General features: G+C 41.3%; 1 protein-coding gene across 1 annotated transcript; it reads right to left on the reverse strand.

Moving 5' to 3' along the window:
* Window positions 1–557: 557 nt before the first annotated feature.
* On the reverse strand, window positions 558–23,168 carry PLAC8L1 (PLAC8 like 1). Its single transcript, XM_068979306.1, has 4 exons — window positions 23,044–23,168; window positions 15,711–15,847; window positions 1,960–2,096; window positions 558–698 (listed from the first exon to the last, which is right to left on the reverse strand). Exons 1-4 carry the CDS (start codon window positions 23,166–23,168, stop codon window positions 558–560), a joined length of 540 nt encoding a protein of 179 aa, XP_068835407.1.
* Between the last annotated feature and the right edge of the window lie 526 nt (window positions 23,169–23,694).

The following is a 23,694-nucleotide window of genomic DNA, read 5'->3' on the forward strand; positions in this document are numbered from 1 at the left end:
CAAGGAAGGGCAATGTTCCTGTATTACAGTGGTATTTAGGGCCCAGTCCAGATCCTATGTGATTTACTTTGCTGTACACCTGAAACTAACACAGCACTGTAAATCAACCATACTCCAATCAAAATTTAAAAATAAGAAAATATAACATTAAAATGTAATTAACCATCTTCTGCCCCATCATTGATACTTTGGGAAAAGAGGCTTAGCATAAGAAAGCCATATAACAATTCTTCCAGCTTCCCAGACATCCCTTGTGAAAGGGGAAGATGGTGGGGGGTGAGGGGGGCCAATTCAACCTTCCAAACTCCAGGCAGGGTGTGGAGGGCACAAATTTACCTCTCTAACCTGCCTAACATGGCCGAGCTGGGACAGCAACTTCAGACCAATAAGTGTCTTCAGCAGGGGGTATGTGTGAAGAAAGGACAACAGTAAACACAGTAGTGGGAAACCATTTACTTTCATACTACTTCAGTGAAAACTTAAGAACAATCTCTCCACCAAGAGGGATTTAAGAGGAGGGTGTGGGGAAGTGAGAAAGCAGAAGTTTTCTTGCTCTATCAAATAACAGTTTCTTTGGTTGAAGGGGCTGTATAGATTTCATAGAGTTGGGAGGTTCTCACCTTGAGTTCCTGGGCCACCTGGCAGATGGAGCAAGGCCAGCAACAGTGCACTGCCAGCCAGTCCTCACACAGGGTGCCCTAGGGGAGAAACCGTGTGTGTTCTGGTGCCGTCACACAGGCTCAGTTCCGCGACCTGGGGGCCTCCACAGTGTTACCTCCTGGCCCATCCCATCCACTGCTCCCAAGACCCACCACCACCCTGAAGTCACTGCCCATGGACACAACTCCAGTGGGCTTACTCGGGTGCCAAGCACCTCGACTGCTAACCAATCCTTGCAATTCAGAGACCAGCCCTCAGGACTTCATACTTGAAAAACACTGTCTCACTGACAGAAAATTCTCTGTCAACATCTCTTTTTTCTCTTAGAACTTAATATTTATAATTATATTATTTACTTATCTGGAGTAATAAGTGTACATGATCCAAAATTCCCACAGTAAGAAGGGAGAGGAAGTAAAAAGTAAATCCCCCTGGCCACCCAGTTACCTGTCAGGACACAACCATTGTGGGCAGTCCTTATATAGACTTCCAGATAAATTCTAAGTCTAGGCATACAGATATGTAAAGATATGTACATATTACATTTTACATATATATATATTCTTTTGCTAAATATACATCTTAGGGGTCATTCCACAAAAACAGATAAAAAGATGCCTTTTTATCTGTACACATCTGAGTAAGTATGACTTGTCTGTCCTCAGACTTTCCTTGTACCTCAGTCTCAACCACACTAGAAATTTTCTGGTTCTTTGAAGTGTCCTCAGGGAATCCCCTAAGTGAATTCTGTATATGCCAGAGAGCCTACATTTTAAGTGAGATTATCCCAAGTTTATCCTTCAAATTTGTTGCATGTCGACCTGTCATCATTGGAAAGATTGAGGGCAGGAGGAGGAGATGACAGAGGATTAGATGGCTGGATGGTATCACCAAAGCAATGGACATGAACTTGGGCAAACTTTGGGAGATGGTGAGGATCAGGGAGGCCTGGCATGCTGCAGTCTATAGGGTCGCAAAGAGTCAGACACAACTGGGTAACTAAACAAAAACAACTGTCTTCTCTTGATGTAACAAGAGAGAAACAGAAGTGGCTCACTGGCCAACAATCTAATTATAATAGGTCTCCCTTGGAAATACCCTTCAAAATGTGGCATTTTGGTTTAATATACATCCTAGTAACAAGTGAAATGAGAAATTTCTTCCCTTTCCTTTCCCAAAGCCTTCCACTATGTATGGTGTTTTTAATATCCTCACCCACACCTCATTTATAAAAATAATCACAGGTTTGAAAGGCATCCATCCAGGTTCTCATATACATATACATCCAAACACACTTACCCGTATTTTAAGTCTCTCTCTGGTGCCAATTCTCAGCGCCAAGGTGGACCCAGGTAACAGTGGCCAACAAAAACACTCTCCATAATGCCTGGCGATGTCGCACTCAAGACACATGGGACAAAAGAGGCCACAGAAACCTGTCAATAATCACATGAAAGCAAGTCAAGGTGCTCAGAGGTGCCTGGAGCCACTTCACATCTCAAAGAGCATTTACAACCCTATGCCATCAATTTAATGCTGCTTTGTCTCCCTACAATCAGGGATTGAGGATGAATAACCAATTCTCAAAACTCAGTGTATGAAAATTGCCATAACTGAGCCACATCAAAATTGTCTTCTTTTGTTAAACACTGGCGAAGCTGAACCTGCTACAATTCTGTTAACATTCACTACAGTAATTGTTTTTACTGTCAAGAGAAAAGCATTAAATAATTTTTATAGTTGAAATGTGTTGTTTCTATTATGTTCATCTATCTAATTTCAATATTTAAAATAGACACAGTATATAATACTTTTGAATAGCAGGCATCTTTTTTATATATGTGGTTGAAAGCTCTTTTATGATACACTGATTCTGCCTACTATTCTTATCAGGACTTTATTCTATATCTCAGGCCTGAAGGTTTCTCTAATGTTTGCAGTTTCATGGAGCCACTGACATCTGCCAGTTTTAATCTGTAAACTAGTAGAAGCTTGGTTCCTCAAACATGTACTGGAAACAGTTGATTATTTATTCATTCATTCATCTTTAACTTACTGATACCATTCCCTACACATCCTGCATGAACCATTAACACAGGTTCTGTTTTAAATACATTTTGGGGTCATGGACCCTTTTGAGTATACGGTGATAGCTATGAACTTTTAAGGGGAAAGAAAAATACATGCACACAGAAATGCAAAATTGTGCACTCAGTTTCATAGGGTTCAAGGATCCATTGAAAGCTATCATTGGACCGCAGGTTATAAATCCCTGGTAAATGATTAAGATGTTAACATCACAGCAAAAGATGACAACCTTGATGAATACAAGTAATCTGAACTGTGAAAGAGCAAAAAAAAAAAAAATTAACCATAACCTTTAAAAATATATTCAACAAATATGTAATTGAGGCATAATTTATATACAAGAAAATCCACAGACCATAAACATTGAGTTGGATGAGTTGTGACAATTACATTCACTGAAGTACCCAAACATGTAGAACACTGCCCTCACCCCAGAGAGCTCCCTTGTGTCCCTTCCCGGATGATCCCAGTCCTCCCACCCGACTCCAGTCATGATCACTATTCTGATTTCTATTCCCATTAAGGGGTTTTACCTCTTTGCGAACTTCATATAAATGGATCATGTTTACTTTTGTAACTGTCTTTTGTTCAACTGCATGTTTCTTGAGATTCATCTGTTGTCATAGGCATCTGTACTTTGTTCTTTTTATTGTTGAGGAGTAACTCCAATGTATAAATATTCTATAAATCATTTATCCATTTTCCAACTGATAATTCCATTTTTTGCTATTACAGTTAAGCACTTTGAACATTCATATGCAAGTATTTATGTGGACAGACATTTCCATTTCACTTGGGTGGATTCCTGCAGGTGGAATTGCTAGGTCATGGGGTAGATGTAAATTTAATTTTACCAGAAATTCACAAAGAGCTCTTCAAAGTATTTGTGCCACTTTATATTCCCACCAGCAACATATGAGAATTTGTTGTTCCACAGCCTCACCAACATTTGCTATCATCAGTCTTTTTTTATCTTATTCACTCTACTGAGTGTGACATGGTAGTGTTCATAGCCTTCTAGTGCAACAGACACAAAGGCTCACATACCATGTCACTAGCATACTAGAAGAATCAATATAGTGAAAATGAGTATACTAACCAAAGCAATCTATAGATTCAATATAATCCCTACAAGCTACCAATGGTATTTTTCACAGAACTAGAACAAATAATTTCACAATTTGTATGGAAATACAAAAAAACCTGGAATAGCCAAAGCAATCTTGAGAAAGAAGAATGGAACTGGAGGAATCAACCTGCCTGACTTCAGGCTACACTACAAAGCTACAGTCATCAAGACAGTATGGTACTGGCACAAAGACAGAAATATAGATCAATGGAACAAAATAGAAAGCCCAGAGATAAATCCACGCACCTATGGACACCTTCGGAGAAGGCAATGGCAACCCACTCCTTTCTTGCCTGGAAAACCCCATGGACGGAGGAACTTTGGAGGGCTGCAGTCCATGGGGTCGTGAAGAGTCAGACACAACTGAGCGACTTCACTTTCACGTTTCACTTTCTTGCCTTGGAGAAGGAAATGGCAACCCACTCCAGTGTTCTTGCCTAGAGAATCCCAGGGACAGCAGAGCCTAGTGGGTTGCCGTCTATGGGGTCGCACAGAGTCAGACATGACTGAAGCGACTTAGCAGCAGCAGCAGCATGGACACCTGATCTTTGACAAACGAGGCAAGAATATACAATGGAGAAAAGACAATCTCTTTAATAAGTGGTGCTGGGAAAACTGGTCAACCACTTGTAAAAGAATGAAACTAGAACACTTTCTAACACCATACACAGAAAAAAAAAAAAAAAAAAAACACACCTCAAAATGGATTAAAGATCTAAACGTAAGACCAGAAACTATAAAACTCCTAGAGGAAAACATAGGCAAAACACTCTCTGACATAAATCATAGAGCAGGATCCTCTATGACCCACCTCCCAGAGTAATGGGAATAAAAGCAAAAATAAACAAATGGGACCTAATTAAACTTAAAAGCTTTTGCACAACGAAGGAAACTATAAGCAAGGTGAAAAGACAGCCTTCAGAATGGGAGAAAATAATAGCAAATGAAGCAACTGACAACTAATCTCAAAAATATACAAGCAACTCCTGAAACTCAATTTCAGAAAAATAAATGACCCAATTAAAAAATGGGCCAAAGGACTAAACAGACATTTCTCCAAAGAAGACATACAGATGGCTAACAAACACATGAAAAGATGCTCAACATCACTCATTATCAGAGAAATGCAAATCAAATCCACAATGAGGTACCATCTTATGCCGGTCAGAATGGCTACTATCCAAAAATCTACAAATGATAAATGCTGGAGAGGGTGTCGAGAAAAGGGAACCCTCTTACCCTGTTGGTGGGAATGCAAACTAGTACAGCCACTGTGGAGAACAGTGTGGAGATTCCTTTAAAAACTGGAAATAGAACTGCCATATGACACAGCAGTCCCATTGCTGGGCATACACACTGAGGAATCCAGAATTGAAAGAGACAAATGTACCCCAATGTTCATCACAGTACTGTTTATAATAGCCAGGACATGGAAGCAAGCTAGATGTCCATCAGCAGACGAATGGATAAGAAAGCTGTGGTACATATACACAATGAAGTATTACTCAGCCATTAAAAAGAACACATTTGAATCAGTTCTAATGAGGTGGATGAAACTTGGAGCCTATTTTACAGAGTGAAATAAACCAGAAAGAAAAACACCAATATAGTATACTATCGCATATATACAGAATTAGAAAGATGGTAACGATAACCCTCTATGTGAGACAGCAAGAGACACAGATGTACAGAACAGTCTTTTGGACTCTGTGGGAGAAGGTAAGGGTGGGATGATCTGAGAGAATAGCATTGAAACATGTATATTATCATATGTGAAACAGATCGCCAGTCCAGGTTCGATGCATGAGACAGGGTACTCAGGGCTGGTGCACTGGGATGACCCAGGATGGGATGGGGAGGGAGGTGGGAGGAGGGGTTCAGGATGGGGAACACATGTACACCCATGGCTGATTCATGTCAATGTATGGCAAAAACCACTACAGTATTGTAAAGTAATTAGCCTCCAATTAAAATAAATTAATTTTTAAAAATACCCTGTCAACGACCAGTCTCTGACTCTTCATCCCTCCCTCCTTCTTCAACAGTCAGGAGTACAGAATCCCACTCCTAGTTTCAGTGACAAAGAAGCAGAAATCTAGGAATGCTGTTTTATCTTATAACTTCCAGGGGATGTGCCTGGATTCTGGACTTCCTCCATTTCAAGTAAGGGGTGAGGGAGCACATGCACACAACGGGCATGAGGCTGGAATGGGAGGAGGATGAGGAGCAGCCTACCTTCCAGGAACAGAATGTCTATTTCCTCTCTTTCATCAGGAATCTTGAGATAATTGCTAGATTATGTATTGCAGTCATCACCTGGCCCAAAGCAAACACTAAATTCAGCCTTGATTAACTCTAGGATGTTTCAGCCCACAGTTAAAAAGATCATTACTCCTAGCAAGATCAGCAAGCCCCACACAGCACTGACAACTGGTACAAACAGGTCAAGGGATAACAAGTGGCCCAAGAACTTACCGTGAGTTCAGAGTGGTAATATGGTATGCAGCCCTGATTTAGGGAACTTTGAAATCATGGTACATAGAAGTCAACCAAAACTAATTTTATGCATCAGTTACAAAATACAGTAGTGTGTATCTCTGCAAATAAAAAATTAATCAAAGTTGCATAATTATAAAGCTGGCAAGCTAAGTGAGTAATAAATTGTGTTTATACAATTGCCTGCGCCGTACCACTTTAACTGACAAAGAAATACCCACCATCCTTCATAAGCCTTTTGTAAAGATGTTGTTTTGTGCACTGGAATTCTTGTACCTTATTTTTATGACTCATATGTCTTTTTAAATAACACATGCTGTTAATTTTATTTTTAAGCCTTCTCATTGTATAGCCATATTATCGTAGTGTTCATTATGAGGCAGTAATAGATACTGAGGAAACACACCCAAAATTCAATTACCTTGGGACAGAAGCCAGATATAATAAAAACAAAGCACTATAAAAGCCAAAGTTTTATTACATAATAGCTGGTAATTACACAGATTTTACCATGTGCCAAGCCCTGCTAAAAGTACTTTACATGTATTAACTCACTTAATTCTCACAACAATCCTATGAAATTTACTCTTACTAGGCCCATTTTACAGATGAGCAATCTAAAGCCCAGAGGATTGAAGCTATTTGCCCAAGTTCATACATTTATTAGGAAGGTGCAGAGGCCACGTTTGAACTCAAATAAGTCTGACGCCAAAGTCTCAACTACTACACATAACACATATGCCATATGATCCCACGTTTTATGTATTTATCTAGTAAACAACTGTGGAGTTGTGTGTTCCAAGACAGTGCCCTCACTACCACCACTTGGTATTTTTTCCTGTGGGACAGGCTGAAATTATGCAGCTTCTTTAGGAAATGAAAGATCTTTGCTCAGGGCAGGATGATGGAATCCTTTGTCTGAAGGAGACTCTCGGAGGAAATTCTGCTACCTATATCATAGACCAAGGTTTAGTATCCAGAATATACAGAGAAATCCTACAAATCAATATATAAAGGATTAAACAAAAGAAAACAAACATAAGACATGAATAGGTAATTCACTCAACAAGAAACACAAATGGCCAATAACAAACATGACAAGTTGTTCAACATCATTAGTAATCAGGGAATTGCATATTGACAATCAGAAACCATTTATTACCAACAAGAATGTCGAATTTTTCTTAATTTTTTAATATAAAATGTGGGACACCGTAGAGAAATAGGTACTCCCCACACAGATGGGAGTGGAAATTGGCACACTTTCAAAAGCAACTTGGCTGAATCAAGTAAAATTTTTAAATACTCTGGGATCCAGTAATTCCACGTATAAAAGTAATGCTGACACATGTACACAAAGAGGCAGGTGCAAGGATATCCAGTGCTGCATTATTTGTGACTTAAAATGTAAAACGTGTATATTGATAGACAAAAGCATAAATAGATCATGATGATGTAAATCATACTAGGGAATGATTAAGAATGCAGTGAAAGATAAATTAAGTAACAACAGAGATAAATCTCTAAGATATATTTTGAGCTAAAAAAATCAAACTGCATAATAATATTATAGCATAATACCATTTATGCTTTGTTTAAAGAGCTACAAAGCAGTAGTATATATTACTAATAGATGCATATGTAAATGAAAAAGAGTGACATGGTTGTTTTCTGTAATGTTCCATTTTTTAATAAAATAAGCATATTCATGTTATTTGTGTATGCATGTGTGTGTGTATATATATATATATATACACACACACATATATACAGACACACACACACATATATTCCAATCCATGGGATTTTCCAGGCAAGAATACTGGAGTGGGTTGCCATTTCCTTCTCCAGGGGAAGTTCCCGACCCAGGGATCGAACCCTGGTCTCCCACATTGTAGGCAGACGCTTTACCATCTGAGCCACAAGGGAAGCCCCATATATTCCAATACATACATATAAATATAGACATGTATGTGTATATATATATATATATATATTTTTTTTTTTTTTTAAGAAACTCAGGGTCAAGAAGATCCAAGCCATAAATGCAGCCTCTTCCTCTTACACTCAAAGGCCTGTGGGTTATGTCAGCTCCCACCGCCTAAATATTCCTGGCCTATTCTCTGACATGAACTCCACCCTCAAGCATGGAATGTGGCTCACTATTCATCCCTCTAACTCACAGAGGGAGTCAAGATAAAAAGGAGCCACAGAGAACCATGTGGAGCCCCAGGGAGCAGAAGCAGGAAAAGTGGGTGGAAACTACAGTGAGGCACATTTCAGATCAGTTATTACAAAAAGGCAGAATCACCTAACAGAAAAAGATGCTTAAAAAAGGAATAGAGCTTGCTCATACATTGAGGCAGGTGGGAGTGTAAATTAGTACAGCTTCTAAACGGAGAGCTGTTTGGCAGCATCCGTGGAGACGTAAAATGGGACATGTGCTCTGACCAGCAGGTTTCAGTTCAGTTCAGTCGCTCAGTCATGTCCGACTTTTTGCGACCCCATGAATCGCAGCATGCCAGGCCTCCCTGTCCATCACCAACTCCCGGACTTCACTCAGATTAATGTCCATCGAGTCAGTGATGCTATCCAGCCATCTCATCCTCTGTCATCCCCTTCTTCTCCTACCCCCAATCCCTCCCAGCATCACAGTCTTTTCCAATGAGTCAACTCTTCGCATGAGGTGGCCAAAGTACTGGAGCTTCAGCTTTAGCATCATTCCTTCCTAAGAAATCCTAGGGTTGCTCTCCTTTAGAATGGACTGGTTGGATCTCCTTGAAGTCCAAGGGACTCTCAAGAGTCTTCTCCAACACCACAGTTCAAAAGCATCAATTCTTCGGCACTCAGCCTTCTTCACAGTCCAACTCTCACATCCATACATGACTACTGGAAAAACCATAGCTTTGACTAGACGGACCTTAGTCAGCAAAGTAATGTCTCTGCTTTTGAATATACTATCTAGGTTGCTCATAACTTTTCTTCGAAGGAGTAAGCATCTTTTAATTTCATGGCTGCAGTCACCATCTGCAGTGATTTTGGAGCAAAAAAAAAATAAAGTCTGACACTGTTTGCACTGTTTCCCATCTATTTCCCATGAAGTGATGGGACCAGATGCCATGATCTTCGTTTTCTGAATGTTGAGCTTTAAGCCAACTTTTTCACTCTCCTCTTTCACTTTCATCAAGAGGCTTTTTAGCTCCTCTTCACTTTCTGCCATAGGGTGGTGTCATCTGTGTATCTGAGGTGACTGATATTTCTCCCAACAATCTTGATTCCAGCTTGTTTCTTCCAGTCCAGTGTTTCTCATGATGTACTCTGCATATAAGTTAAATAAGCAGGGTGACAATATACAGCCTTGACATACTCCTTTTCCTATTTGGAACCAGTCTGTTGTTCCATGTCCAGTTCTAACTGTTGCTTCCTGACCTGCATACAGATTTCTCAAGAGGCAGGTCAGGTGGTCTGGTATTTCCATCTCTGGAAGAATTTTCCACAGTTTATTGTGATCCACACAGTCAAAGGCTTTGGCATAGTCAATAAAGCAGAAATAGATGTTTTTCTGGAACTCTCTTGCTTTTTCCATGATCCAGCAGATGTTCGCAATTTGGTCTCTGGTTCCTCTGCCTTTTCTAAAACCAGCTTGCACATCTGGAAGTTCACGGTTCACGTATTGCTGAAGACTGGCTTGGAGAATTTTGAGCATTACTTTACTAGCATGTGAGATGAGTGCAATTGTGTGGTAGTTTGAGCATTCTTTGGCATTGCCTTTCTTTGGGATTGGAATGAAAACTGACCTTTTCCAGTCCTGTGGCCACTGCTGAGTTTTCCAGATTTGGCATATTGAGTGCAGCACTTTCACAGCATCATCTTTCAGGATTTGCAATAGCTCAACTGGAATTCCATCACCTCCACTAGCTGTGTTTGTAGTGATGCTTTCTAAGGCCCACTTGACTTCACATTCCAGGATGTCTGGCTCTAGATGAGTGATCATACCATTGTGATTATCCGGGTCGTGAAGATCTTTCTTGAACAGTTCTTCTGTGTATTCTTGCCATCTCTTTACTCCTCAGCAATTACCCGACAGGTCAGTGGACACACGTATGGCGCCGATACGAGTATACTCACAGAGCACTGGTTTGAATAGCAAAACATCTGGAAACCACAAAAAGGTCTGCTAGTAAGAACTGTGGATAAATGAATTGTGGTACATTCATACAATGGAATCTATGCAGCCATTTAAAATATTAGCTCCAGAAGAGCTGATATGGCCTGATCACCTATATTGTTAAATTAAAAGCAAGTAAAGACACAGAACTGCGTGTTTATAATTCCATTATTTGCATCAATTATATATACCACATATACAGGAAAAATCTGGAAGCATAGATACTGAAATATTAACACTGTTTATCTCTGGTGGCTGGAATTACAGGGTACTGCTTTCTTCCTTCATAGCCTTTTATATTTTTCTTTATTCCTATGATTATATGATACTTTTCTAATTAAAAAATTAATCTATCTTCATTAAAATGGTTTATATCTTTACAGACTACATTGGGGCTCAGGTAAGAGTGATGGGCTCTGGGAACAACTGGGCAGCACGGGAGAACAGGGATGGACTTCCTGCTCTTCATATACTAAAGGGACAGGTACTTTTGAATTTTGTATCATGTGCCTGGTAATCTATTTAAAACCATTTTTTTAAGCACTGAGCAGGCTCCAAGGGAGAGGAGCCCTCCTCCCTAGAAATGTTCAGAAAGCCAAGGCTGTCAGGTCCTTGCCAGGCTTCCTGTAGGGGGAACTTAGACAAGCTGGTGAGGGCCCAGACCAGGTGACCTCAATATCCCTTCTGATTCTGTTTGTATGATTGTTTCAGGGAAGTGCAGGAAAGAAGGAAACAAGCGAGAATACAGGTTAAAATTCATTCATTGATGTGTCTGTCGTTCAGGAAATATTCATAAGCACCTCCTGTTTGTCAGATCTCTGCTGGGCAAGACCAGTGAGCATGACCAGTTGTGACTGCTTGCAGATGGTATACAGTGTACCCAAAATACAGTTCAGGGATGTGACTCCAAGTCTGGGGCCTTTTCATGCCTCTTCCTCTTCCAGAAAACCAAAGAGAAATTCCTGGCCTGTTTCCCCCTCCCCATCTTGGGCATCTGATGATTCCTCGTCCACACAAAGCTCTTTGCTGCCTGACACGTATGGTGCCTCCACAGGGAAGGTGGTTTTAGTGGCTGGCTGTTTACCATCTTTCAGAAATCAGCTTAAGTCAATTCCCCAGAGTTGCCATCCTTTACTTAACCCCTATAATTTCCTTTCAAAACACCCTGTTTATTTCCTCCATGGCACTTAGCCCCACTACAATTATTTGTCTGTTTGCTTATTGCCCATCTCCTCTCAGAAACCATCTCTGTCTTGTTCACTATTATGTCTGTAACACCTATCACATGACTATACATAGGTAAATACCGGCTGAATTATAAACCCAGGTTGATTACACCTACCACATCAACCTTCTCTGAGACAACATCACAAACATCCCCAGCTGGAACAGCCAGCCTTTCACCCGTGAAGCCATTTCACAGCCACTTATTTCATCTCGGCTTCATCTTCTCATCTGAGCTTTCAGAAGCCACATCTTCAAAGGACATAGAAGCACCTATTTCTAATCCCTGTGCGGTGTGAATTCAGATGAAAGAGCCGAGGTGGGAAGAGGGAGGCAGTTTAAAAAATAGAATCGCAATTAAATGAAGAATCAAAATGTCAAAAATAAATGGAAATCATCACTGCTCATAATGTATCCTTTGCTTAATGGATGACAAATTGTACCAGTCATTCTCAACATTTAATGCAAAAAACGGTTCCCAGGGTGGGAACCTGATGTGAAACAAAGTCATGGAAAGAAGATCTCCCTTTTGTTTCCAAGTTTGCCACAACTACTGTCACAGTGATTTGCTTGAAATAAAACTTTGTGGTTGAAGTAGCCCTTTTAGACAAAGAAGGAAAAAAATCCACCACTCATGGCACTAGTGCTCCAGCTGTGTCCTGGGAACTGTGGTGCAGACAACCAGCGTATAAAGTCATACTGCCTTTAAATTTTCTGGTGAGACAATGAGCTTAGAGACACTATGGGCAGTCATGAAGCAGAGGCCCATCCAGGGAAGATCAGTTAGGACACAGAACATTCACGATCACCTGGGTACTATAATATCCATGGTCTCTCCTGTGCAGGTGACGTCCAACTGTAAAGAATACTGTATTCTTCACATGTCCTTCCTTCCTCCCTGGCCCTAGAATGGGCTCTCAAATGGACAAGCAGGGACCCAGAAGACCCAGTGTTCTGGATCTCCAGAACATTGTTGGGGGTGGGGTGCAGAGCTAAGCAGTGAAACAATGTTTAAGGCAGAGGGGGTGGTGAAGTGTCCTTTCTTTGATCAACTTTTTTAAAGTACTCTTGGAATTAGGCAGCAGCTAGTCTGGAGAATGTAGGGACAGAGGAGCCTAGTGGGCTGCCGTCTGTGGGGTCGCAGAGTCAGACACGACTGAAGCAACTTAGCAGCAGCAGCAGCAGTCTAAGTCTCCTGATTCTACTCTTTGCTCTCAACATGCTGGAAGATAAAAATTTATAATAACAATATTAATACTTGAGATCTACTAAGGTCTTTACTGTGTATTATTGCAGTGGGGAGGGGGGTGTTCATGATAACACACTCCAGCAGTGAATTTAGGAAAATACCCCTTCACTATTGCCAGCTGTAGTGGGAGAACTGTCACTCAAAATGCCCTGGGCTGGTCAAGCAGCAGGTATGACTTAGGCTAGGCAAACTGGGCTCCATTGCTGACAGAGTAATTCTCAGACAGGAAAACATAAGGATTAAAATGTTTGGAGTTGACCAGTTTGTCAACTATCTCCTGATAATGCATCTTGTCCCTCGTAAGCACAGGTTTTCATTTATTTCCTGATTTTGTGAATTGCCCCATAGCCTCCTAATGAAATTCAATGTTTGCTTCAGTATTAATTTCCTAGGGCTGCCATAACAAAATACCACAGACTGGATGTCTCAAACAATAGAAAGTATTTTCTCACTGGAGAATCTGGAGGCTAGAAGTCTGAAGTCAATGTGTTGGCAGAGTTGATCCTCCGGAAGCTCTGGGGAAAGTCTTTTCCATGCTTGTCTCCAAACTTTTGGTAGTTGCTGGCGCTCCCTGACAGTGTCTGGTTTATAGATGCATTATTTAATCTGTGCCTGTCTTCACATGGCAATCTTTGCTGTGTGTGTGTCCAAATTTCCTTAAGAATACCAGTCACTGGATTAGAGCCCACCCTAATCTAGCATAACCTCTTTTTAACTTGACAACAATGCAAGACTGTTTCCAAATAAGGCCACATGCAGAGCCTATAGGTGAACAGGAATTTTGAGGGGACAGTGTTTAACCCAATATAGTAGGCAACCAAAAAAGACTCTGATCCAGTTATGTTCCCAGACCAGTGTTCTTGAGTAGGTTCTATGCATTATCTGCTTTAATCTTGACAGTCTTTAAGGTGGACACATTTATTTACCCTCATTTTAGAGGTGGAAAAATGAAAACTCTGAGAATTTGTTCAAAGTCAAATTGCCAGTAAGAAGCAGAGTTAAGATTCAAGGCGAGGACTATACCCAACACAAATGTGTTCTCCTAACCACTACATTATATTTCAAGCTTTGCTCTACTTGGAAATGCATTGATACCCCAACTCCCAATCACCAGCTACAAGCTATGAAAAGAAAATCGTCCAGTTCCCAAATTGGGGTACGGTCTCCATATCTCCCTATGGTTATTCTGCCTTCTCTGTAACTACAACACTGGGTAACAACCAAAAGCAGAGAGTGTGGACAAGAACCAGGAAGAATCCTGAGAGAATCAGAGAACAGCTGCCATAATTGTCTGGTCAGGAGTTCACGTGCGTAGCAGTGGCAGGAAGAAATCTGCTGGGCTGTGGGTCAGATGGTCAAAGGGATAGCAACAGAAGGTATGGTTTAGAGCTGGGAGGTCTCTTGGCTGTGAGGCCCAGGCAAACAGTGAAGGCTCAGGCTTGGATGATCAGAACACCAGAAATGGTTTAGAGCTTTTGACTCAGCAAGACCCAGCTGAATAGGCCTTGGATTGGATAATGGCTCAGAGCTCTCTGGTTGACACATCCTGTGAGGCTTTAGGACAAATTCAGATCTTGTCAGAGCCTCTACAGGGTGGGAAGCCATATTCTTTGAAAATATTAAAGTCTATTGAACTTAAGAAACTAGCCCTCATCCATCAGAAAGGAAACCACCCATTAAAAAAAGAAGATTCTGTGACCAAGTTACTCCTTAGGGCAAGAGCATCAGGTCCTGGAAAAGGATACTGACAGGTGGTACCAGAGACCAGTCAGAATGTCCTAAGGTAAAAATAGAATACATGTGCTCTGAACTTTAACCCAGGGGAAAATCATGCAATACAGGACAGTGCTGCTGGTGCTTCTTCACAGCTAAACCAGCATCTGAAGATTTCAGTCAACAAAGGGAGCTTCTTTTTATGATTGGTCTTACTGTTATGAGAGTAATACACTTTCCTCACAGAAATACTAGAAATAAGCGAAAAGAAAAATTATATATTAGCATACCATCTGGAGACAACTGCTATAAGCATTTGTATTTGTATCCATCCAGATATTTCTCTAAATATCCTCCTCCAAATAATGTCTAATATGTATGGTTTTACAATCTGATTCTTTAACTTAAAAATGTATCCCAACATTTTTCCATTTCAGTTAAGTATCATTCTACAGTATGACTTTTCATGGCTGTATAATTCATGGTATGGAAGCCCCCATTGAATAATTGGTTTGTTCTAGATTGTTGCTACAATAACCAGTGCTGCCAATTTTAATGATATTGCTAAAACCTTGCGCATGATTTGTTTCCTTAGACTAAATGCCTAAAAATGTAATTACTAGGCCAAAGGCTACATTACACTTGAGGTTGTTTTTACAGGTATTACTAGCCATTCACCAAGAAACCTGTAATAATTTATGCTCCATCAGCCACAGACAAAGGAGCCCATTTTGTGCATCTTTGTTTACAGTGGATTTTGTCATTTAAAAAATCTTTTAAGTCACCACTTACTCTTTCAAAACATCCACATCACTGAAAGCAAAATTCTTCCTGCCAAGGAGTATATTTGAGTCACTAGAATATTAGTCCAGTTAGTCTGAAACCATTTAATTTCTGTCCTTGTACCTAACATAGTTTTTCTACCTACTGGTGTCTCAGGAAAGAAAATAGTAAAGAACTTAAAGGAAGAGAAAAAAACATACAGATTCTCCTATCTCTGCAGACACTGAAGAGGCCAGTGCTCCAGTCCCCACCAGTCTGGACAATGGATGTGATTGCTGTCCTGCTGCTGGCTCCCCGGAAAGGCTGCTTCACCACAGCCTGGGCTGGTGCACAGCTCCTGGAGAGTCAAGGATGGTGATTAACTTGGAAACAAAGAAGATGATTGAGAAAGATACTCATCAAGCCAGGACAGAGTGACAAAGAGACAAGGACCCAAAGATACCCAGTGGCTCTTGTTCCGTAGCCCAAGTTGACCTTACCATCTCCCTCCCTCCTCCTCCATCACACCACCTCTTCTGATTTTTTGCCCCATTTTAATTAATGCATTACTATTCCAAGTCCCATTATTCAAACTCAATATTCAGCCTACTACCTCAGCAATTCTCTGTGTTTCATAATAGTTAGATTCACAGATTTGGAACCAAGGGCCTCAGCTCAAACCTCAGTGTGCCCCTTCCTGGAAGTTTGACCTTGGTTAAACTGCTTAACCTCTCTGCTTTCTGTTTGTTAAAATTTAAAAAGAAAAAACTACCATATACAGTTATTATATCAACTGAAGGGCACATAATTCATTTACTGCGCCCACAGCATGTATGACTAGGTGACCATGAGTAAGACTATATTGCAAGGATTTTGAACCTTTATTGAAAAGACAAAGAATTAGACTAAGTGTACATACATCTAAATCTGGACGAGGCTATTGAACAGATGGTATCATTTAAGTGAATAATCTGGGCTTTAGAATATATCTCAATACCATACTACTGTATGTATGATTGTCCTAGTGCAGCCACAAAGTACAACTTTGGTTTGATTTCCCCTGAAGGGCACAGATATTCTGCTCAATCATTCTGAAATAAAAAACCAGGCCCAGGGGACAGGCTTCAACAGCGAGGTGAGAAAAAATTTCTGTCTCTTTCTTGGACTGAAAGTTAGTTTTGCCTGAACTCTTACCATAGGGGTATATCTAGAATGAGTACTAGAGTGAAGGATAAGCTGTCATCTGGCCTTGGAAGGGGCAGGTCAAGAGTAGGGTAGAGGGGCTGAAAATGCATCTAAGCCTATACATAATAGGAGTTATTGTTTTCCTCTGCTCTTTTAGCAAGCTTCATTATGAGTTTGCACTTGGTCTCTGCTGATGTGTTATGAAGAAATAAAGAGCCTACCTCATACTGGAGAGAAAATAAAGAGACAGCAGAATTTCTTCCTATAACAGCTGTTGCTACAGGGCGTGCATGCTCAGTCGCTAAATCATGGCTGACTCTTTGTGACCCCACAGACTATAGCCTGCCAGGCTCCTCTGTTTGTGGGGTTTCCCAGGCAAGAATACTGGAGTGGGCTGCCATTTCCTATTCTGGAACACAGAGACTAGAGGCCAGGAGAGAATGCTCCTGAACATCCTTAAGGCAACACTCTGAGGGCATTTTGGAAACAGCTGGGGAGTCCTTTGAGAACCTCTGATTTGGAACATTAAAGCCAATGGGATTTCATGTTATTATAATATAGGGAACATTGTTCTTGTTATAAAGATTCACATCTCTTTTTTCATTTCACCAATATTGCCCAAGTCCACACCTTCTCAAACCTTACAGCACATTCAGTTCAGTTCAGTAGTTCAGTCGTGTCCGACTCTTTGCGACCGCATGAATTGCAGCATGCCAGGCCTCCCTGTCTATCAGCAACTCCCGGAGTTCACCCAAACTCTTGTCTGTCGAGTCAGTGATGCCATCCAGCCATCTCATCCTCTGTCGTCCCCTTCTCCTCCTGCGCCCAATCCCTCCCAGCATCAGAGTCATTTCCAAGCTTGTTAAAAAAAGAAAATCCCAAGCCCTATTATACCCAAGCCCCAAGACCACTACACAGGACTCTAGGGACGAGGCACAGAAATTGGTATTCAATGTTTCCAGGCAATTTCCATGTAGTCATCCTGATAACAGCTTGAAACCTGAAACAGGTGGACTTGGGAGACTTATGATCACTGCAATGGCTTCTGAGTCTCCTACCAGGTAGATGGTGATGTCAGTGTAACAGAGATGGCAAGGAAAACAGACTATGAGGTAGGGTGGACGGGACAAGGGTGCTCGGAACCAGCCAGGCTATAGTACCAGCGAGACACGTCAGCTGGGAACGCCACACCAGTTTGGAAGAGCAAAGAAAGTTAGGAGTGACCTACCTAGGAATGTGAAGCAGAGCTAAGAGACATCTCACCCTTTCGTCCATTTGACATTATAGACAAGGCATAGGGCCTAGCAAGCTTTACAGAAGTGTTTAAGACCTGGAAAAAATATATTGGCTACAAAATATAAAAACTGCCAAGTATAAATTAGTAAATGCCCAATTAAACATAAAAATCTAGTATCTATCTCATTAAGGTCAAATGTGGAATTCAGACGTAGTATTTTACTACATTTGAAAACAATTGATGATTTTCTAATTTTGTAAAAAAAAAAAATAATAATAATCCAAGAATGACTGACTGCTAAGCAGTAGCTGCTGCTGCTGCTGCTAAGTCTCTTCAGTCGTGTCTGACTCTGTGTGACCCCAGAGACGGCAGCCCACCAGGCTCCCCTGTCCCTGGGATTCTCCAGGCAAGGACACTGGAGTGGGTTGCCATTTCCTTCTCCAATGCATTAAAGTGAAAAGTGAAAGTGAAGCCGCTCAGTCGTGTCCAACTCCTAGCGACCCCATGGACTGCAGCCTACCAGGCTCCTCCATCCATGGGATTTTCCAGGCAAGAATACTGGAGTAGGGTGCCATTGCCTTCTCTGTAAGCTGTAGCAGCCAATCATAAATTACTCAGAGTCCAATAATTTCAAAAGCAGAATTATAAAAATTCTTTCACTTACTATACAGCAAAATAATAATAATAATAATGGGTATAACATTTGGTATGGGTGCATTTTAATATATTTATTGTGATGTGGGTTAGGGCCTATTGTTATAGACTGAATCATATCCACCCAAATTCATATGCTGAAGACCTAGCTAGCCTCCAATGTGACCACATTTTGAGACAGGGCTTTGAGGAGACAATTAAGGTTAAATAAGGAATAGAGGTGGGATACTGGTCCATTAGGACTACTAGCTTATAAGAGAGGAAAGGCCATGTAAAAACACAATGAGAAGGCTGCAAACCAGGAAGAGTCTTCACGAGGACACAACCATGCTAGAACCCTGATTTTAGACTTCCAGCCTCTGGCACTGTGAAAAGTATCTGTTCTGTGAGCTACCCAGTCTGTGGTATTCTGTTATGAAAGTCTGAGCAGACTAAGGCCCTGTGAAGATTTCAGATTGGTCCTAGAAAAACTACCTCTATATGTATCTTATCTCCTCTGCTTCCATGTGAACTCCCTGCAGTCAGGGGGCACCTGTGCTTTCTCCCTGTATCCCCAGGCTCTAGCACATTCCTTGAAACTTAGTGGGTACACAACATTCGCTGAATTGGATAAAACTGAATTCACGTATCTCTTCTGTTATATATTGTTATTATTGTTCTGTTGCTCAGTCGTGTCCAACTCTTTGCGACCCCATGGATTACAGCACGCCAGGTTTCCCTGTCCTTCACTATCTCCCAGAGTTTCCTTAAATTTCATGTCCATTGAGTCAGTGATGCTATTTAACCATCTCATCCTGTCATCCCCTTCTCCTCCTGCCTTCAGTCTTTCTCAGCGTCAGGGTCTTTTCGAATGAGTTGGCTTTTCACATCAGGTGGCCAAAGTGTTGGAGCTTCAGCTTCAGCAACAGTCCTTCCAATGAATATTCAGGATTGATTTCCTTTAGGATTGACTGGTTTGATCTCCTTGCAATCCAAGGGACTCTCAAGAGTCTTCTCCAAAATCGCAGTTCAAAAACATCAATTCTATGGCCTTCAACCTGCTTTATGGTCCAACTCTCACATCTGTACATGACTACTGGAAAAACCATAGCTTTGACTAGATGGGCCTTTGTTGGCAAAGTAACATCTGCTTTTCAATATGCTGTGTAGGTTTGTCCTACCTTTCCTTCCAAAGGAGTAGATGTCTTTTAATTTCATGGCTGCAGTCATTGTCCACAGTGATTTTGGAGCTGAAGAAAAGAAAATCTATCACTGCTTCTACTTTTTCCCCTTCTATTTTCCCTAAAGTGATGAGACTGGACGCCATGATCTTAGTTTTTTGAATTTTGAGTCATAAACCAGCCTTTTCACTCTCCTCTTTTACCTTCAACAAGTTACATCTGTTATATGAGTCCTCCTCAAATATAGCTATAAATATGTGACCATAACTGTGTTTCATCCTCTAGTAAAGGCACAACTCTCAGGTGTGAACTGATTACATAAAAACATCAAGATTTTATTGAGAGTAGCCTAAAAGCTTCTTATATGCCTCCACACAACCCAGTGCATTTACCTCTTAACGTGATCCCTACAAGTTGGGACTTCCATTACTACACTAAGAATTTCCAATGATTTTAGTAAAGGAATTTCTTAGAGCTGAGCCCCTAGATTAGATTTGCCTCAGAAATGTACTTATAGCTTGGAGCCCTAGAAGACAATTTTCTGCTTCTACCTCAGCATTATATGTGTAACACCCCATTATGGCAAGGAAGCCTCTCCTCTATTCCAAATCAAATAACTGAGATAGCTTTTCCTTGGTCGGGGGGAAAAGACTGGTTTTTGTATGTATGTGTTTGCTTAATTTTGAACTGAAGAATTGTATTATTTTCTTTCCTTGGATATTCTGAATCTTTGGCCATTTTTATGTTTGAATTGACATGCATTAGCTAAAACATTTCAGTTCAAGATACCAGCTCATGTGTCAAAATTAAAATAAGCATAGCTACCCTTAACTGAGCATCTGCTATGCGCCAGTGACTTCGTAGTTCCTTTAAAAATTGAATAGTTATTCAGGGGCTGCTACATGTATCAAACTAAAGTAGTTATTGTAGCTTCCTGCACAGATTTTGGACACGACTGAAGTGAAAAAGTTGGCTTAAGACTCAACATTCAGAAAACTAAAATCATGGCATTTAGTCCCATCACTTCAAGGCAAATATATGGGGAAACAGGGGAAACAGTGACAGACTTTATTTTGGGGGGCTCCAAAATCACTGCAGATGGTGACTGCAGCCATGAAATTAAAAGACACTTACTCCTTAGAAGAAAAGTTATGACCAAACTAGACAGCATATTAAAAAACAGACATTACTTTGCCAACAAAGGTCCATCTAGTCAAAGCTATGGTTTTTCCAGTAGTCATGTATGGATGTGAGAGTTGGACTATAAATAGAAAGCCAAGCGCCAAAGAACTGATGCTTTTGAACTGTTGGAGAAGACTCTTGAGACTCCCTTGGACTGCAAGGAGATCCAACCAGTCCATCGTAAAAGAAATCAGTCCTGAATATTCACTGGAAGGACTGATGCTGAAGCTGAAACTCCAATACTTTGGCCACCTGACGTGAAGAACTGACTCATTTGAAAAGACCCTGATGCTGGGAAAGACAGATGACGGGAAGAGAAGGGGAGGACAGAGGAGAAGGTGGTTGGATGGCATCACCAACTCAATGGACATGAGTTTGAGTAAACTCTGGGAATTGGTGATGGACAGGGAAGCCTGGCATGCTGCAGTCCATGGGGTCACAAAGAGTCAGACATAACTGAGCGACTGAACTGAACTGCACAGATTTTGGGCTTCCCGTCTTCCTAGGTGGCGCTAGCGGTAAAGAACCCACCGGCCAATGGAAGATTCATAGGAGACAAGGGTTAGACCCCTGAGTAGGGAAGATCCCCTGGAGGAGGACATGGCAACCCACTCCAGTATTCTTGCCTGGAGAGTCCCGTGGACAGAGGAGCCTGATGGGCTATGGTCCATAGGGTCACAAAGAGTTGGATGCAACTGAGCACACACACACAATGGCTCAGCAGGAAAAGAACCCGCCAGCTAATGCAAAAGACACAGGAGACATGGGTTCAGATCCTGGCTCAGGAAGTTCCTCTGGAGGAAGGCATAGCAATCCCCTCCAATATTCTTGCCTGGAGAATCCCATGGACTGAGGAGACTGGAGGGCCATAGTCTAAAGGTTTGCAAAGAATTGGACATGACTAAGCACACACACATGCCCAGCTTTTATCTCTGTATATTACTCTATATTCTATAGGTAGAATCTTATACTACCATTAAGAGGAATGAGTTTGGAAGCAGTGGGTAAAGCTGATGGTCAGAGTTTCTCAACCTGAGCAGCTAACCGTTTGCCATCAAATCCAGCAACTTCAACTAGTGCAAAGGGGACAGAGCTTAGATTTAGACAAAGTCAAATGTGGTTCAGCTGCATCCTAGTTGTCTGACCTTGGAAAACACAAACTGCCCCAGCCCTTAGCTCTGGTCTCCTCTTGCATTAAACTGGGTTTAAAATATCCTACTTACATAGTTGCACTGAAGATTAAACACCAGGTACTTGGCATATAGTAGATAGCAGCTACTGTTATTATTTAAATTAAGGACCTTGCACATATGTACTGTTATCTGAGAAACTAGTAACAGAGGAAGCAGACCCGGGGCAGTTTCTCAGTGGTCACGTGTGCTACCCAAATACCTCAAAATTCAATCAGGGGGACTAATCATTTCAGTTTGCCCTGGCCTAAGGGTTTTCCCAGGATGGAGAGTCCCAGGCAGACCAAGAGGGTTGGTCACCGAAAGGGAAAGAAGCAGAGAGGGGCTTCAGCTGGTGGAAGGCAGGAGGCCGACTCCAGTCATTCTCATTATCAGCTCCTAATAAGTGAGTGCTGAGAGCTGGATGACATACACAGCCTTTCCCCATTTCACCCTCACTCTTTCACCTCTTTTGGCAGCTAAATGCACTCCCCACTGCATATCCCCACACATCTGATGCTTTGACTGGGGGTGGGGGGTAGAGGGTGTTCAGGTCACCATCTCCTTATTGAGACTTGCAGCACGTGGAATTTATTCTGCCTTCCACTGAGGCCTCCTTGATTATTTCAAACTCTTCACTAAAGTCAAGACTCTTGAGTTTTGATTTCAAAAGGGTGGAAATTACTGGCAGTCACCAGAAATAAAGTTTCGCTTGATCAGGGTTCATCATTTTAAGTTAAGAATATACGGACACCCTTTCATCCAAGTCAGCTCTTCTCTTTTCACCAGCCAAGCAAGGCCAGGAAAAACTAGTCAGTTTCCCCCCTTTCAGGTACACATGGGAAATGATAGCAGCTACTTTCTTCCTGAGCCCAGTTTTCTTTTTCCTGGCTCCTTATAAGAAGAGATTGACTTGATATTCCAACCAAAGAGCAAAAGTTGGGGGTAAAATCACCCTACTTCGTACCTCAAGTTGGAGATAAAATGTTGTTCATCCTTAGATGATACGAGTGAGAGCAACAGAGGTGCATGTGTGTTGAGAAAGGAAACATCCTCAGGAAACTTAGAGAAGTAATTTCCAAACCAATCCATAGTTAATAGGTATTTTCTTGTCACTTGGGATATCCTTTTTCCCTTCAACAATAAGCTGATTGATTCTAAGCTTAGGTTCAATCCAAAATGAAACACCTAAAGAATGTTGCCTTGATATTCTGGAACCTGAGGTCATAGCAGTGTAACTGACAGACATCTTATTTTTTTAAAGACAGGTACACACCTAACTGTGGGCAAGGCCATCTTACTAACATGAAAGGAGATACTGCTGAAGATATAGTGTCAGTTAAATAAAAACAAAACTTCTCTTCGGTGGAAAAATCCCTTTAAGAGATAACTAGCAAACATTTATCTAGCTAAGCATCACTTGCCCTTTCCTTAGGGGACTCAGAGGCTACAGATTTCAGCCATGCCTTGTAGCTGAGAAGCGACAGGGAGGGGCCTCTCACCATCCCCAAGGCTGCTGGTCCAATTCAGCAAGACATGAGTCCCAGAACCTGAGAACAGAGACAAAAGGTATTTAAGCCCAGAGATCATGCTTGAAACCACCTAATAAAAGATGGTT

The sequence above is a fragment of the Capricornis sumatraensis genome, chromosome 9 (assembly GCF_032405125.1).
Source record: "Capricornis sumatraensis isolate serow.1 chromosome 9, serow.2, whole genome shotgun sequence".
Taxonomy (NCBI): domain Eukaryota; kingdom Metazoa; phylum Chordata; class Mammalia; order Artiodactyla; family Bovidae; genus Capricornis; species Capricornis sumatraensis.

Excerpts from the sequence above, each read along its gene's own strand:
- PLAC8L1 (XM_068979306.1), bottom strand. The coding sequence starts at position 23,168 with ATGGATTGGTTTGGAAATTACTTCTCTAAGTTTCCTGAGGATGTTTCC. Across the intron at positions 2,097-15,710 it reads CTGCAGAGATAGGAGAATCT|GTTTCTGTGGCCTCTTTTGT; the intron begins GTATGTTTTTTT and ends GATTATTGACAG. Across the intron at positions 699-1,959 it reads GAGAGAGACTTAAAATACGG|GGCACCCTGTGTGAGGACTG; the intron begins GTAAGTGTGTTT and ends TTTCTCCCCTAG.